General features: G+C 47.3%; 2 protein-coding genes across 12 annotated transcripts in view; one reads left to right on the top strand and one right to left on the bottom strand.

Moving 5' to 3' along the window:
• The window catches only part of LOC6526271 (mucin-19), a 40,958-nt gene that overhangs the window by 5,265 nt on the left and 22,217 nt on the right, over positions 1 to 13,476 (top strand). For all 11 annotated transcript variants that reach the window (XM_039370680.1, XM_039370684.1, XM_039370681.1 and 8 more), the window contains exons 2-4: positions 3,144 to 3,631; positions 3,778 to 11,687; positions 11,748 to 11,925. In XM_039370680.1, coding sequence (XP_039226614.1) covers positions 3,588 to 3,631; positions 3,778 to 11,687; positions 11,748 to 11,925 — 8,132 coding nt within the window. In that variant the 5' untranslated portion in view covers positions 3,144 to 3,587. The remainder of the gene's footprint in view (positions 1 to 3,143; positions 3,632 to 3,777; positions 11,688 to 11,747; positions 11,926 to 13,476) is intronic.
• Positions 11,704 to 13,435, bottom strand: LOC6526272. The gene is made up of 2 exons (XM_002087358.4): positions 12,760 to 13,435; positions 11,704 to 12,703 (listed from the first exon to the last, which is right to left on the bottom strand). Exons 1-2 carry the CDS (start codon positions 13,337 to 13,339, stop codon positions 11,955 to 11,957), a joined length of 1,329 nt encoding a protein of 442 aa, XP_002087394.1. The 5' UTR covers positions 13,340 to 13,435; the 3' UTR covers positions 11,704 to 11,954.

Below are 13,476 nucleotides of genomic sequence, written 5' to 3'. Positions count from 1 at the left end.
AAGTGACGGACTTGGCTGCCGCTGTTGAATGTGGCTTTTCTTACAAAAACCAACTGTACTTTTTAGTTACTGTTAGCGCGGACCCAGCCACTTGACTTGATTGTTATTAAAGCCAGATTCATTCGTTCACATACGTTTGTATCTTCGTACATGCATACATTTCTACCACATACGTTCATATATGCATCCACCCATCTCGTTGCGAGTTTCTATTATGTGTCGACACTTTGCAAAAAAATTAAGTGAAATGAAAATGGCATTTCGTATTTCATGTGTTGATAAAGAGTACATTATGAACAATAATACTATGTTTTGACTAATTATACAGTTTAATACAAACATTGACCTTGAGAAATTTTGTATGTGTTTTAACATGTTCGTTATTGGGCTGAGAAAAAAGCGGAATTTACCAATACCCTTACCTACCCTGCACTGCTGCACTCTCTTAGGACTGTGGGTCATTTGAAAAGTTAAAGCTACATTTGAAAAGTTGAAGATAAAAGAGCAGGCAAAGTCGGCCTAAAGACGAAGCAAGAGCACAAAGCAACTGTTAAAATTGTGAGTTAACTAAATACATTTGCCCACGACAAAAGGTGAACGAACCCTCTCCCCGTTTTTTGTGTTTTATTGTTGCTATTGCAAAATGTAAACTTGTATAGCTATTCATTCAGTTTTATTTGACTCGATTTGTGATTTGCTTTGTGAGAAATAATAGTTACATATTTGAACAGCGGCTTAAATCATTCAAGACATGTTTAGTAGAGTAGCGCTCGTACTAAATCCAATTAATTTATTTTAAGACTATTGCACAAAATTGAGGCGTACCAATTCCTTCTTTACTTTTTAACGAGGATTGCAACCGACGAAAAACACTTTTTTAACGGCGAAAAAAGTGTGACTTAAGTGAACTCTTTTGGGGGCGATTTTCATGGCTCATAACTCGGGGGAAGGCAATAGCAAAAGCAGAAGAAGCAGAGACAGACCCGGCCCAAACCCAAAGCTAATCCGCCGTTCTGATGGTGGTGGTGTTTTGCCGTGATGTGCTGTGTTGTTGGTTTGTCGGATTGGATTGGATCGGATTGTTGGTGGTGTAGTCGTCGTCGGGTCACAAAAATGGGGCTCGCGTCTTTGTCGTTGGACACACTGAAATTTGCTTGTCTATTATCACCTTTAATCGATTTTTCGCTTATTTAAAACAAACGTACAGTTGTGCGCAGAGACACAAAGCGACATAGACGCAGACATGAACATAAACACAGACAGTGTGCCGTAGGAGAGAGGCCGGAGAGAGGCAATAAGTAAAGTATAATTTCACAATTTTTCAGATGTCTGCTTTGCTTACCCAAACGCGGACTGTGCTACACACATCCATCCATACATACATATGTATATTACTATTGCTTTTAGTTTATTGTTTTTGCAATTACTCTGCCCGATTTGTTTGTGTAACAACGGCCACGCCAAAAAATGGGAAGAAGCGGGCAAGAAGTAAAAACTAAAGCGAAAGAAGGAAAAAAATGCGACACACACACCACACTTACCACTCACTCACTGATACTGATAGATATCTGCCAGATATACACTATACAGTAAAGTCGCGCCGCACACCAACCACACAACTACCATGGAGCTGAACGGGCCTGTGCCTGTGTCTCTGTCTCTGTGTCTGTGTACATACCACTCACCTAATAATAATGGCAAGAGCTGAAACTAAATAAATAAATAGCTGAAATTGCAAAAGCAAAATGTAATTGATTACGGCAAAGTCAAAGCACCCGGAGGGCACCAACGCAAATTCGCACTGCTACAAAAACTGACGAGCTTCTACATATTTACTGCCTGGATTTACTGGCAGGATTATTACAATTTGTGGCTACGATAAGACAAATGTGAAATACAAATGAATCATTTTTTAATACAAGATGGACCGAAACTGTTGGTGTTTTTAGATTTTTGTCCCAACTAGTTCCCATTTATTTCATAGGGTGTAGAGGCTACGACGGCGACTGGTTAAATGATTGTCCAATAAGCGCGAACAACTCACGGCAAACCCACAAATGGGGGGGCAGTAAAATAGTTGGTTTTGGGGGTAGGGGGGTGGATGGCGTTAAGCCCACCGCTTAGCCCATGTCAGCCACTCCACATAAGTTTCGCCGATGATGTGCGGCGTTCGAGTGTGTGAGTGTGTGTGTTGACTAACTGCTGTAGCCCGAGCCCCTCCCTCTGCCCTCATCTTTCGCACTCGTATTTATAACAGTACACTGAACACCGAATTTCGGTTGTCTTTCTGTCTGTCAGTCTGCCCGTCTGTGTGTGTAAGTGCATGTCTCTATGTACTCTCCGTAGTAGTTTTGTCTCTATATCTTTCCACTTTCCATTTGCACACACATAAAACAGACACCACACCTTGCCACCCCAGCACTTCTCTGCCACTCCCCCTTTTCGCCGCCCATTTGCATATCTTTGGTCTCTCGCAGCATCCAACAATAACAACCAGTCAGTCAACCCACCCGCATTTTTTCCTTTCCTCTCTGCGGATTTTCCACTGCTACTTTAGATTTTCGTCTATAAGCAGCCGCTGAGACAATGCGAAAAATCGATAGAGTTGCCATTGTTTTTCTCACTTTTGCCGCACCAGATTTTCACCAAAGACCCATACCCGCACTCCACCCACAACTCTCCCTATAAGAAGTGAACCATTTATTTAGTAAGCACTTTGTTTTTAACATTTAACTTAGCAAAATCAAAATATTAATTGTACAATCACCATCTGACAAAATTGCTCAACATTTTAGGGGGTTAAACTGTACGTTATATGTGCCCTTTTGTAAATTCATAAGCGTATAGCTTTTCCCCTTAAAAGTTGAAGCAACAGCAACAAATAGTGTATTTCATTCATAGATTATAAATTTACCCGATTTACTTCAAGTGCTAATTTCCATAACACTTTTTCTCTTCTCTTTACAGATCCATATCCTTTAATACTACTTATGTTACTCGAACTAAAATGAAAGATCTCTAAAAATACGCTCAAAACTGAAATGCACTCCCCTTCGTTGACAAATTACCGTTTTTCGTGAAATCCTTAGAGAAGTTGATCATATCATAACTAATTCGAAATCTTTCTGAAATGTTTTTTTCAGCTGTGAGCGAATGTGTTTCACTGCGAATATGTCAAAGGTCGGCCATGAAGTGCGCGAAACACGAAACACGAATGACTTTTACCCTATAAAAGCAACAACAAGACGTTAAATTGCACACCAGTTGTAATTAAGTTTAGTAGTTAGAACCCACAACCAACTAATATATAATCATACTCGATAAGGCGTGAGACCAGACTCACGGGGTATAAGGTGGGCATTGGGGAACGAACATCCGCACCCCTGAGAAGTGAAACTTCTCCGCACTTGTCTGGCTCTCAGTCATCGACTACCTACCTATAGGCATTCGACATTTTGACAACGGCCACGCGCAGAAAGCAGCATCAAAATTAAGCCAATTGACGACCAAATCTGCAACGCAGCGGCGTCGTCGCGTCCTTCGACGCGTAACGGACATTTCTGTGTGCGCTGCGTTTAAAAAATCTGATGGATGGAAATGCACAAAATATGTTTCACGGAAATCATCAAGGGTGAGTGTTTTGTGAATCCTCGTGTTCGTGTGAACCCTATGTTTCGGAAAATGAAGAATTTGTTACCAAGGGATATACACTATCATTTGTTGGCGAGTTGAAATCCAAAATTTTTCTATATCCACCTTTTTTTTCTGATCCCACAGAGATCCCTATTACCGTTACGATGCGGCAGCCGCCGCAGCAGCCGCAGCCGCGGCGAACCCGCGTGCAATGGGACCGCCTGGCGGCTATCCGCCGCGCCACCGCCCCCCACATCCGTTACAGCAGCAGCCCCAATACCCATCGTACCAGCCAACGGCGGAGAATCTCTACGGGCTGGGGGCCGCCGATCACCAGGCGGCCATGGGGCTCGGCGTTGGAGTGGGAGTTGGTGCCGGAATGGGCGATCTAAGCGGTTGGGGAGCGGCGCCTTCGGTTCCTGGCCAGGCAGCGGCTTATCCCGGAGCCGGACTGGGCGCCTATGGTCATCCGCAAGCGGCTCCACCAGCGCAGCAACAGCGTCAGAGCAACGCCAGCGCATACCGTCAACATATGCCCGCCTATGGACAACAGGAGCAGCAGAAACTGGCTTCATACGGCGCGCAACAGAGCATGATGGCGGGATACGGTTCGCTGGCGCCCCAGCAGCAACAGCAGCAGCAACCGCCCACACCACAGCAGCAGCAGCAAGCACAGCAGGTGCAACAGCAGGCGCAGCAACAGCAACAACAGCAGCAGCAGCAGAGTCAGCAGCAGGCTCGACTGCCGCAGCATTATCCGCAAACTCCTGGTCAGCATCCGTTGTATCCTGGAGTGGGAGCACCCACCGTCCAGGCGGGACAACCTCCCACGCCCCAGGCATATACTCATAGTCCGTACGGAAGTCCCATGCAACACCAACCGAGCAGAGGAGCTCCCCAGCATGTGGGCTACGGGCATACAGGACTGGATCAGGCTTCTGCTTACGGACAGCATGTGCCGGGAGGAGCGCCACCGGGTCACCATTTGACGGCGCAGCAGCAGCAGGCTGCGCAGCAATTGGGTGCCCACCAGCAGCAACAGCTGCAATCGCAGCAGCAACAGCAGCAGCAACCTCACGTTTCGCTAATGCAGCAGCAGCAGTTGCCGGGTGCTGGATTGCCGCCACCGCACATGGGAATGCCTCCTAGTTACGGAAGCCACCATCAACAGCAACAGCAGCAACAACAGACCCAGCAGCAACAGCAGCAGGCAGCGCCGCCTTACATGTCCAGCAGCAAGCATCAACAGGCGGCTGCCCAGCTGAATTCCTCGCCCCAGTATCGTGCACCTTTCCCTCAGCTTTCGCCACAAATGTCGCCACGTCCTCCGACAATGTCGCCACATCCGCAAATGTCTCCGCGACCAGTTGGCGTGTCGCCGGCGAAACCACCGCCCCCTCAACAGCAGCAGCAACAAACGCAAGCGCAGCAGCCGCAACAGGTTGTAAGCAATCAGCCCAGCCAGCACAGCATTCAAGGCATGGTAGGCTTGCCTTCGCCGCGCCCACAGCCGCCCACAAGTGGAGCAGGTGGAGCGGGAGCGAAGGGTCCTGCGCCAGTTGCTGCCCCCGTAAACACATTACAGGCCCTCGAACAAATGGTGATGCCGTCACAGGCTCTCGGGCTACCACCCATGGACTACCCATCGGCATACAGGAGTGCTGTGGGTCCTAGGATGCCAGCTTCCCCTCAGCAGCAACAGCAACAGCAACAACATCAGCAATGGGGTGCGGCCCATGGAGCACAGCACTTGGCGGCCCTGCAGCAGCAGCAGGCCCAACAGCAACAACAACAGCAGGTACAACAGCAGCAACAAGCACCTCCGCAGCAGCAGCAGGCGGCAATGTTGCAGGCGCAGCAGCAACATCACCAGCAGCAGTTAAGTATGTATGGTCAGACGATGGGACAGCAACAGCAGACACAAACCGCGCAGCAACAAGTTGTGCCACCGGTGACTTCACAACCGCCAGTGGTGGCCGCCTCTCAGCAGCAGCAACAACACCAGCAGCAGTCACTCAATGATCAATTGCAGCATTCGATCAACGATATTGTTGGGGGTGGGAACAGTAGTGGAGCAACAGGAGGTGCTCAGAATCAGCACCAGCAGCAACCCCAACTGGCGGCCATGTCTTCGCCGTTGCATCAGCAAAACCTGCCCAACATGCACCATTTAATCCAACCTACCATGGAGCCAACACAGCCGACGCAGCAGCAACAGCAAACGACACAACAACAGCAGCAGCAACCACAGCAACAGCAACCGCAGGCGACTTTAACATCGCCGCACCACCAGCAAATGCAGCATCAGTCCCCCATACACCAGCAGCAACAGCAACAGTCACCGCATCACCAGCCACATCTACCTAGCTACAATCAGTCGCAGCAGCAATTCGATCCCTTTGCTAACATACTAGGAGACAATCAACCACCTGCATCCCAACAGACAATGTCGCCCGCTCATGTAAGTTCGCCGGTACCCGCGCAAATGCAACAGCAGCAGCAACATCAGACCCAACAGCAGCCATCCCAACAAGTACCACAAAGCCAGCAACAACAGGTGTCGCAGCCACAACAGCAAACGCAGCAGCAACAACCCTCGACCCCATCACATCACCTGAGCAGCATCCTCAATGAAACAGCAAACTCGAATGATTCCTCCACTTTGGCAGTGGCTGCCAATGACAGCAACAACAGCAGTAGCAATAGTAGCACCAATAGCATTGTCAACAACCAGCCCACATCGGTGCACGACAGCAATTCGCAGAGCAGCATTAACAGCAGCAGCAACAACCAGCAACAGTTGCTCATGGACAACACGAATTCACACGGAGGAAATTCGGAATCGGCCCAGAATGTTGGAGTGGATGTTGGTCTTTTTGATAACAACTCGATGTCCTCAACGTCAGCAGCAGTTGCTGCCGTGGCCTCCAATGCAGCTTCTGCAGCAGCAGCACTTTTGGACAGCAATTCTCAGTCGTCGAATGCGGAGTTTGAGAAGAATCAAAGCGAAGGTGAAGGACTCGGCGTTGTAGAAGGAGTTATTGCCAATGAAACTGAGATTCCACAGGATGAGAACAGCGTTTCCAAAACTCAAGACATAACTCTAAGCACGGAATTGCCAGCAATCCAAGACGATCTACAAGATAAGCCCACCGCTGAGATAGAACAAACTCAACTGGGACAATCTTTAGGTGATTTGACTACATCTTTGTTGGAGGAACCTAAATTGGTGGAAGAATCCGGTGAGGATAAATCTCAATCGGCAACTGGAGTTGCACCTCCAGCAGATCCTGCTACCCCTGTTACACAACCGTCTCAGCAACAGATGCCTCCCATTGGGATGCCCATGCATCCTATCGCCCCCGGGTATGAAGGCCAGACTCAGGGACAAGGTCACATGCCGCCCATGATGCCTCCGTATGGAGGAGCGCCAGGGATGTATCCACCTTATCCCATGCTGCATCAACAAGAAATTGCTGCACTGCAGCAGCAGATACAGGAACTGTATTGCATGCCTCCCGGGCACGAGCATCAACACCAAGATAAGTTAATGCGAATGCAGGAGCGATTAAATCTTCTCACGCAGCACGAGATAAACGATCAGTGTGCTGGCGGTCCGCAGTGCTTACTGTTCCAAAACGTTCCGCCCATGTATGGACCACCAGGGAATCCTCTGCTCAACCAGCAAATGGTAGAGAGCCCTCAAGTATCCAGCACCACTGGAAGAGGACGAGGCAAGGGAGCCAACAAGCCACGCAAGCCTCGCGCCAAGAAGGGTGAAAAAGGTCAGGTGGGTCAGCAGCAAGACCTGATGGATACCAGCGGGAATGTGGCAATGGGAGCAGCAAACGCCGTTTCCAGTATCCCAACGACACAATTACCCGTATCTGAGGATTGCGTGACTCAAGGAGCGGGAGATACCAGTGTGGTCGGTATGCTGGAGTATAGTGAAGGGATGGGTGATCTTTCTCAAGATGTGCACTCAGCCAATGAACTCGATACCTCGACTGATGGCAGTGGTAAGAAGAAGAAGCCCCGCAAGCCTAGAACACCTAAGGATCCAAATAAACCTCCACGAGATAGGACGCCGAAAGCAAAAAAGCCCAAGGATCCTAATGATTCAAACTCTACTGAGACACCAGTAGCGGGTAAAAAGCGAGCTAGTGTTAGCAAACGCAGGAAACAGTACGGAGACGATGGAGCTGAGCAAACGGGAGAGGGTAGCGAAGTGGAAGACAACAAGCCATTGGTGCCAAAAGCAGGATCCGCTGATGGTGAAGCAGAAACAACTTCGGGAGGAACTGGAGTGGATGGAGAATCTCCAGACTACGATGACATTCCCGTCTCTAAAATTCCGCGTGCCGCCAATGAAGATGAAAAGGAAGCCGAGGCCGGCGATGAAACAGTAGACTCTGTTCCAGACTCGGCTGGTGATCCTGCATCTACACCGAGCAGAAGAGATCGCAAACGATCCACTGCAAGGAGTCGACGCAATGCAAACTCTGAGGAGGGAGGCAGTGCTCGCAAGAACCGTGGTTCTCTCTCCGCCAAGGCACTTAAGAAGCGAAGGAATAGGGGTCGCATTGTACCTGAATCCGATGGCGAAGATGACACCCTGGACAGAACTCCGCCTCCATCGCCGCCACCAGACTCTGAATTGGATTCCAACAAGCGAAGATCTTCAAGAAACACTCAGAGAAAGAAATACATCGATGATGTTATGCTAAGGTTCTCCGATGACGAAAACTCTCTGTTAGTGGCATCTCCTGTAAAGAAGGATAAGAAGCCAACTGCTAATGCAAGCAATTCCAATGCAGGAAGTGATGTGGAAAAAACGGAACCTCAATCTGGTGCCGAGGGAGACGCTGGCCAGGAGGCAGGTGAAGAGAAATCTAATCTACCGCTGGATGAAAGCAGTCAATTGGAAGCCAGTTCGAGTACTTCTGCAGCAGCGGAGAAGGAGCGACAGACCTCTACAGATGCTGCAAGTGCATCCATGTCTTCCAAACCCAATTACGTGTACATAAACACAGGCGATGAAGACAGCATGGTGGTTCAATTAGTTTTGGCCATGCGAATGGGAAAGCGGGAACTTATTCCGGACAAACCCAAAGAAAAAGCACCCGAACCTAAAAAAGATGAAGAGAAATCTGATGAAGCAACACCTGATAAACTTGAGGGAGATGAAAAACCCAAGGCTGAGGATGAACCCAAGAAAGATTCAATAGGCACCGAGGGAAAGCAATCAGAATCCTCCGAAATGGAAGTGGACAGTAAGGAAGCAGAGCCTGATGCTTCTAAGAAATCTGATGAAGACTATAAGAACGAGGACAAAATGGAAGTAGATGATGAAGCTGAAAAATCAGATAAAGAAAGTAAACCAGAAGAACAATCAGAAACAGTGAAACCTGAGGAAAAATCTGAAGCCACTGAGGAAGACAAATCCTCCACTGTTTCAACAGGTGACCAAGACAAGGAAGCTGAGACTGTCCAGGAGAAAATGGATGTTGATGAAAAGGAAGATGATGAAAAGTTACCTCCATCGAAAGCAGAGGAATCTGACGAGAAATCCATTGATGACACCAAACCCGAAGAGGGTACTACAGAAAAGGATAAGGAAAGTTTAGAAAGTGAAGGCGAAAAGGAGAGCGTCAAGGAGGGAGAAGAATCCGTTACGGAGAAGGAAGAGAAATCAGAAGCTGATACGGAAAATAAACCAGAGCCCGTCTTTATCGATGTGGAGGAGTACTTTGTGAAATATCGCAATTTCAGTTACTTACATTGCGAGTGGAGAACGGAAGAGGAACTACTAAAGGGTGATCGTCGCGTAGCTGCCAAGATTCGTCGCTTTCAGCAAAAGCAGTCTCAGCAGTTAAATATATTTGAGAATATCGAAGACGAGCCCTTCAACCAGGACTTTACTGAAGTGGATAGAGTGTTGGACATGTCAGTTCATACAGACGAAACCAGTGGAGAGACTACGAAGCACTACCTGGTCAAGTGGAAGTCACTTCCCTATGAGGATTGCACTTGGGAGCTTGAAGAAGATGTAGATAACGACAAAATAGAGCAGTACCTGCGCTTTAACAAAATCCCTCAAAGGAGCGAGTGGAAGTCTAAGAAACGTCCGCATCCAGAATTGTGGAAAAAGCTGGAGAAGACCCCCGTCTATAAGGGAGGAAATAGCCTGAGACCCTATCAACTTGAGGGTCTTAACTGGTTAAAGTTTTCTTGGTACAACACCCACAACTGCATCCTCGCTGACGAAATGGGTCTTGGAAAAACTATTCAAAGTTTGACATTTGTGCACTCTGTATATGAGTACGGAATCAGAGGACCTTTCTTGGTAATAGCTCCTCTTTCTACAATTCCAAACTGGCAACGAGAGTTCGAGGGCTGGACCGATATGAATGTGGTTGTTTATCACGGCTCGGTGACAAGCAAACAAATGATACAGGACTATGAATATTACTATAAGACAGAAAGTGGAAAGGTATTGAAGGAACCCATTAAGTTTAACGTTTTGATTACCACTTTTGAGATGATTGTGACGGACTACATGGACTTAAAAGCGTTTAACTGGCGCCTTTGTGTGATTGATGAAGCACATCGTCTTAAGAATAGAAATTGCAAGCTCCTTGAAGGTCTGCGGCAGCTGAATTTGGAACACCGAGTATTGCTCTCGGGAACTCCCCTACAAAACAACATCAGCGAGCTGTTCTCGCTGTTAAACTTCCTGGAACCCTCGCAGTTCTCCTCACAGGAAGAGTTCATGTCTGAGTTTGGAAGTCTGCGCACTGAAGAAGAGGTCAATAAACTGCAAGCTTTACTAAAACCAATGATGCTACGTCGTCTAAAAGACGATGTGGAGAAAAGTTTGGCGCCCAAGGAAGAAACCATTATCGAAGTGGAGCTAACTAACATACAAAAGAAATACTATCGAGGTATTCTGGAACAAAACTTTAGTTTCCTGAAAAAGGGGACCACTTCTGCTAATATCCCAAACCTTATGAACACCATGATGGAGTTGAGGAAGTGCTGCATACACCCTTATCTCTTGAATGGAGCGGAGGAACAAATCCAATATGATTTCAAGTCACAGCATGGCGAAGATCCTGAGTCCTATTATAAAAATCTGATTCTCTCAGCTGGTAAAATGGTTTTGATTGATAAATTGCTACCCAAACTGAAAGCAAACGGCCATCGCGTTCTTATATTCAGTCAGATGGTACGTTGTTTGGATATCCTTGAAGATTATCTGGTGTACAGAAAGTACCCCTTTGAGCGAATCGATGGGCGCATTCGCGGTAATCTCCGCCAGGAGGCCATCGATCGTTACTCCAAGCCAGGCTCCGATCGTTTTGTATTTCTTCTCTGCACCAAAGCTGGAGGATTGGGCATTAATTTAACAGCTGCCGATACTGTCATAATTTACGATTCAGATTGGAATCCACAAAACGATTTGCAGGCTCAGGCCCGATGCCATCGTATTGGCCAAAGAAAGATGGTAAAGATTTACCGATTGCTCTGCAGGAATACCTATGAGCGTGAAATGTTCGACAAGGCCTCAATGAAACTAGGATTGGACAAGGCTGTATTGCAGTCGATGAACACCCAAGGATCTAAGGATGGCAATAACAAGCAGCTGTCCAAAAAGGAAATCGAAGATCTCTTAAAAAAGGGTGCTTACGGGGCCGTCATGGATGACGACAATGCTGGTGACAAGTTTTGCGAAGAGGACATCGATTCAATCCTCAAGCGACGCACTCAAGTCATCACAATGGAATCGGAGAAGGGTTCGACCTTCTCGAAGGCTTCATTTGCTGCCTCCGGTAACCGGTCGGATATTACCATAGATGATCCTGACTTTTGGACCAAGTGGGCCAAAAAGGTTGACATTGATCCCGATGCTTGCGAACGAGATGAAACGGAGGATTTGGTTTTGTCCGAGCCCAGAAGACGCACCCAAATCAAACGCTACGGCCACGAGGATGTGATGGAAATCAATTCCGAGGAATCTTCCAATGAGAATAGCGACGAAGAGGGAGGAATAGGTAAGGCTGAAAAATATAGCATTCTTATGCAAACCATTTTAATCATTTGAATCCAATTAGGTCTCCGTTCCCGTCGCCGCAAGGAGAAACGAGATCGTGCTCGCGAAAAGAAGGGCAACGATGAATACATTCCACGAGAACGGGATGCCTTGGCTGCTTTGGGCTTGGAGGAAATTCAATACGGTAACTGGGCCAAGTCCGAGTGCTTCAAAGTGGAGAAGGGACTGCTTTCCTTTGGGTAAGTGCAACAAGTTAAAACGCCACAAGTTAATTCTCTTCCAGCCGATTTCGCCGACGTATGGCATTGTTTAGCTTCATGTTGAGGATGTAGATCTTCCGCTGCAGCATCTTTTCCTCCTTTTCAAGGACGTGGGCTTCTTCCTTTCGCTCGATATACTCGCTTACACTGGGGGCCTCGTAGTCCTGGAGCTGTGCTTTCAACTCATCCAGAGTCACGTAGTCTTTGGTGTTGTGCATTTGAACTGCGGCCACCTCCTTTTCCAGTTTCTGAATGGCTCGCGTGACTTCATCCGTTCTATTCAGAACAGAGCGCATTTCAGTTTCCAAGTTCATCATAGCCTGTTTTTCCTCCGTCATGGCCAAGGACGTTTTTCCTGTGACTCCTTTGAGTCCCGCCATGTGGATGTTTTTTTCTTCCAACTGATTCACCAGCTCGGTTCTCTTTATAATAAGCTTTTCAAAATCTACAGCCGTCAGGATACCACTCAGGTCTGACTTGGTTATGAGATCCGCCCGATGCTGCTGACAAGTTTCTTGAAGCGATACTATGGTTAGCTTCATCGTTCCCAGCAAAGCGCGTGCATTCTTAAACCAATTCGTGGTGAACTTGCGCAATTTCCGTTCAATCTGCCGCTCGGTTGCAGACTCCAGAAAGGCCACATCGTTCTCATCTCGTAAAAAGTGAAGCATAAAGTTGTTCTCCGTCTCAATGGTTTCCTCACTTCGAAAGCGCAGCTCTTCTATCTTGGCTCTTAACTGTTTCACTTCGGTCATGGCTATAAAATAAATGGTAAGAGTTTTGACAGCGAGGTCTAAAATGCAACTAAATCACCATTTCTTTCAATATCTGCGACCCGCTTCTCCACCTCAGCAGCTCTTTTCTCTGCCATTTCAGCTTTGGCCTTAAAGTTGAGTTTGTAGTCCATTCCACGTCGCTTTTCTGGAGCAGATATGCCACTTATGGATACTAGCTGATTCACCGACATGGGTATCGAGCGCTTGGAGCTCGAGTGCCGGCTATTTACGCCATGACTTCCCTGCGCCGATCCTCGCTTTGTTTGCAACTTTCTAAGAATGGAAGTACGGCGCTGCCTCAATCCCAACAACAACTTGGGATCGTTCTTCTCGAGAAATTCGACCATTATGTGGTTCTCCAGCCTTAAAGTAGCCACATCATTATGCACTTGCTCTATGGTGTGGAGCATGTCGATGGCGTCCAAACTGGACAATCGCATTTGACGCTCTTCTTCCGTAAAGTGGCGAAAATCCTCCAGATAGAACTTGTAAATAATAGCCACGACGTCCAAGTCCTGCGGCGCCGCATATTCGAATACGTGAAGTTTGCTTGGATGCGATTTCACGGAGCGTCTGCTCTGCGTATCGGTTTTAATGCTGTGTGCTGACGTGCTCATCGTGAGACCTCTAATGCTATGGAATAATTTGAAGTTCCCTTGTTTGTTTGAAATGTATATATTTTGAACGGTTTTGTAGTTATAAAAGAAAAGTAAATAATAACTAGATTGGTAACATACATCAGCTTTAATCTATT

This window comes from Drosophila yakuba, chromosome 2L (assembly GCF_016746365.2).
Source record: "Drosophila yakuba strain Tai18E2 chromosome 2L, Prin_Dyak_Tai18E2_2.1, whole genome shotgun sequence".
NCBI lineage: Eukaryota > Metazoa > Arthropoda > Insecta > Diptera > Drosophilidae > Drosophila > Drosophila yakuba.
The sequence above is the reverse complement of the archived record's forward strand: the minus strand, read 5'-3'. Positions and strand labels throughout refer to the sequence as shown.

What these genes read in the sequence shown, in the direction of transcription:
- LOC6526272 (XM_002087358.4), bottom strand. Translation starts at nt 13,339, where the DNA reads ATGAGCACGTCAGCACACAGCATTAAAACCGATACGCAGAGCAGACGC. An exon ending in CGCAGATATTGAAAGAAATG is followed by an intron (nt 12,704 to 12,759) that starts GTGATTTAGTTG and finishes TTTATTTTATAG; the next exon opens with CCATGACCGAAGTGAAACAG.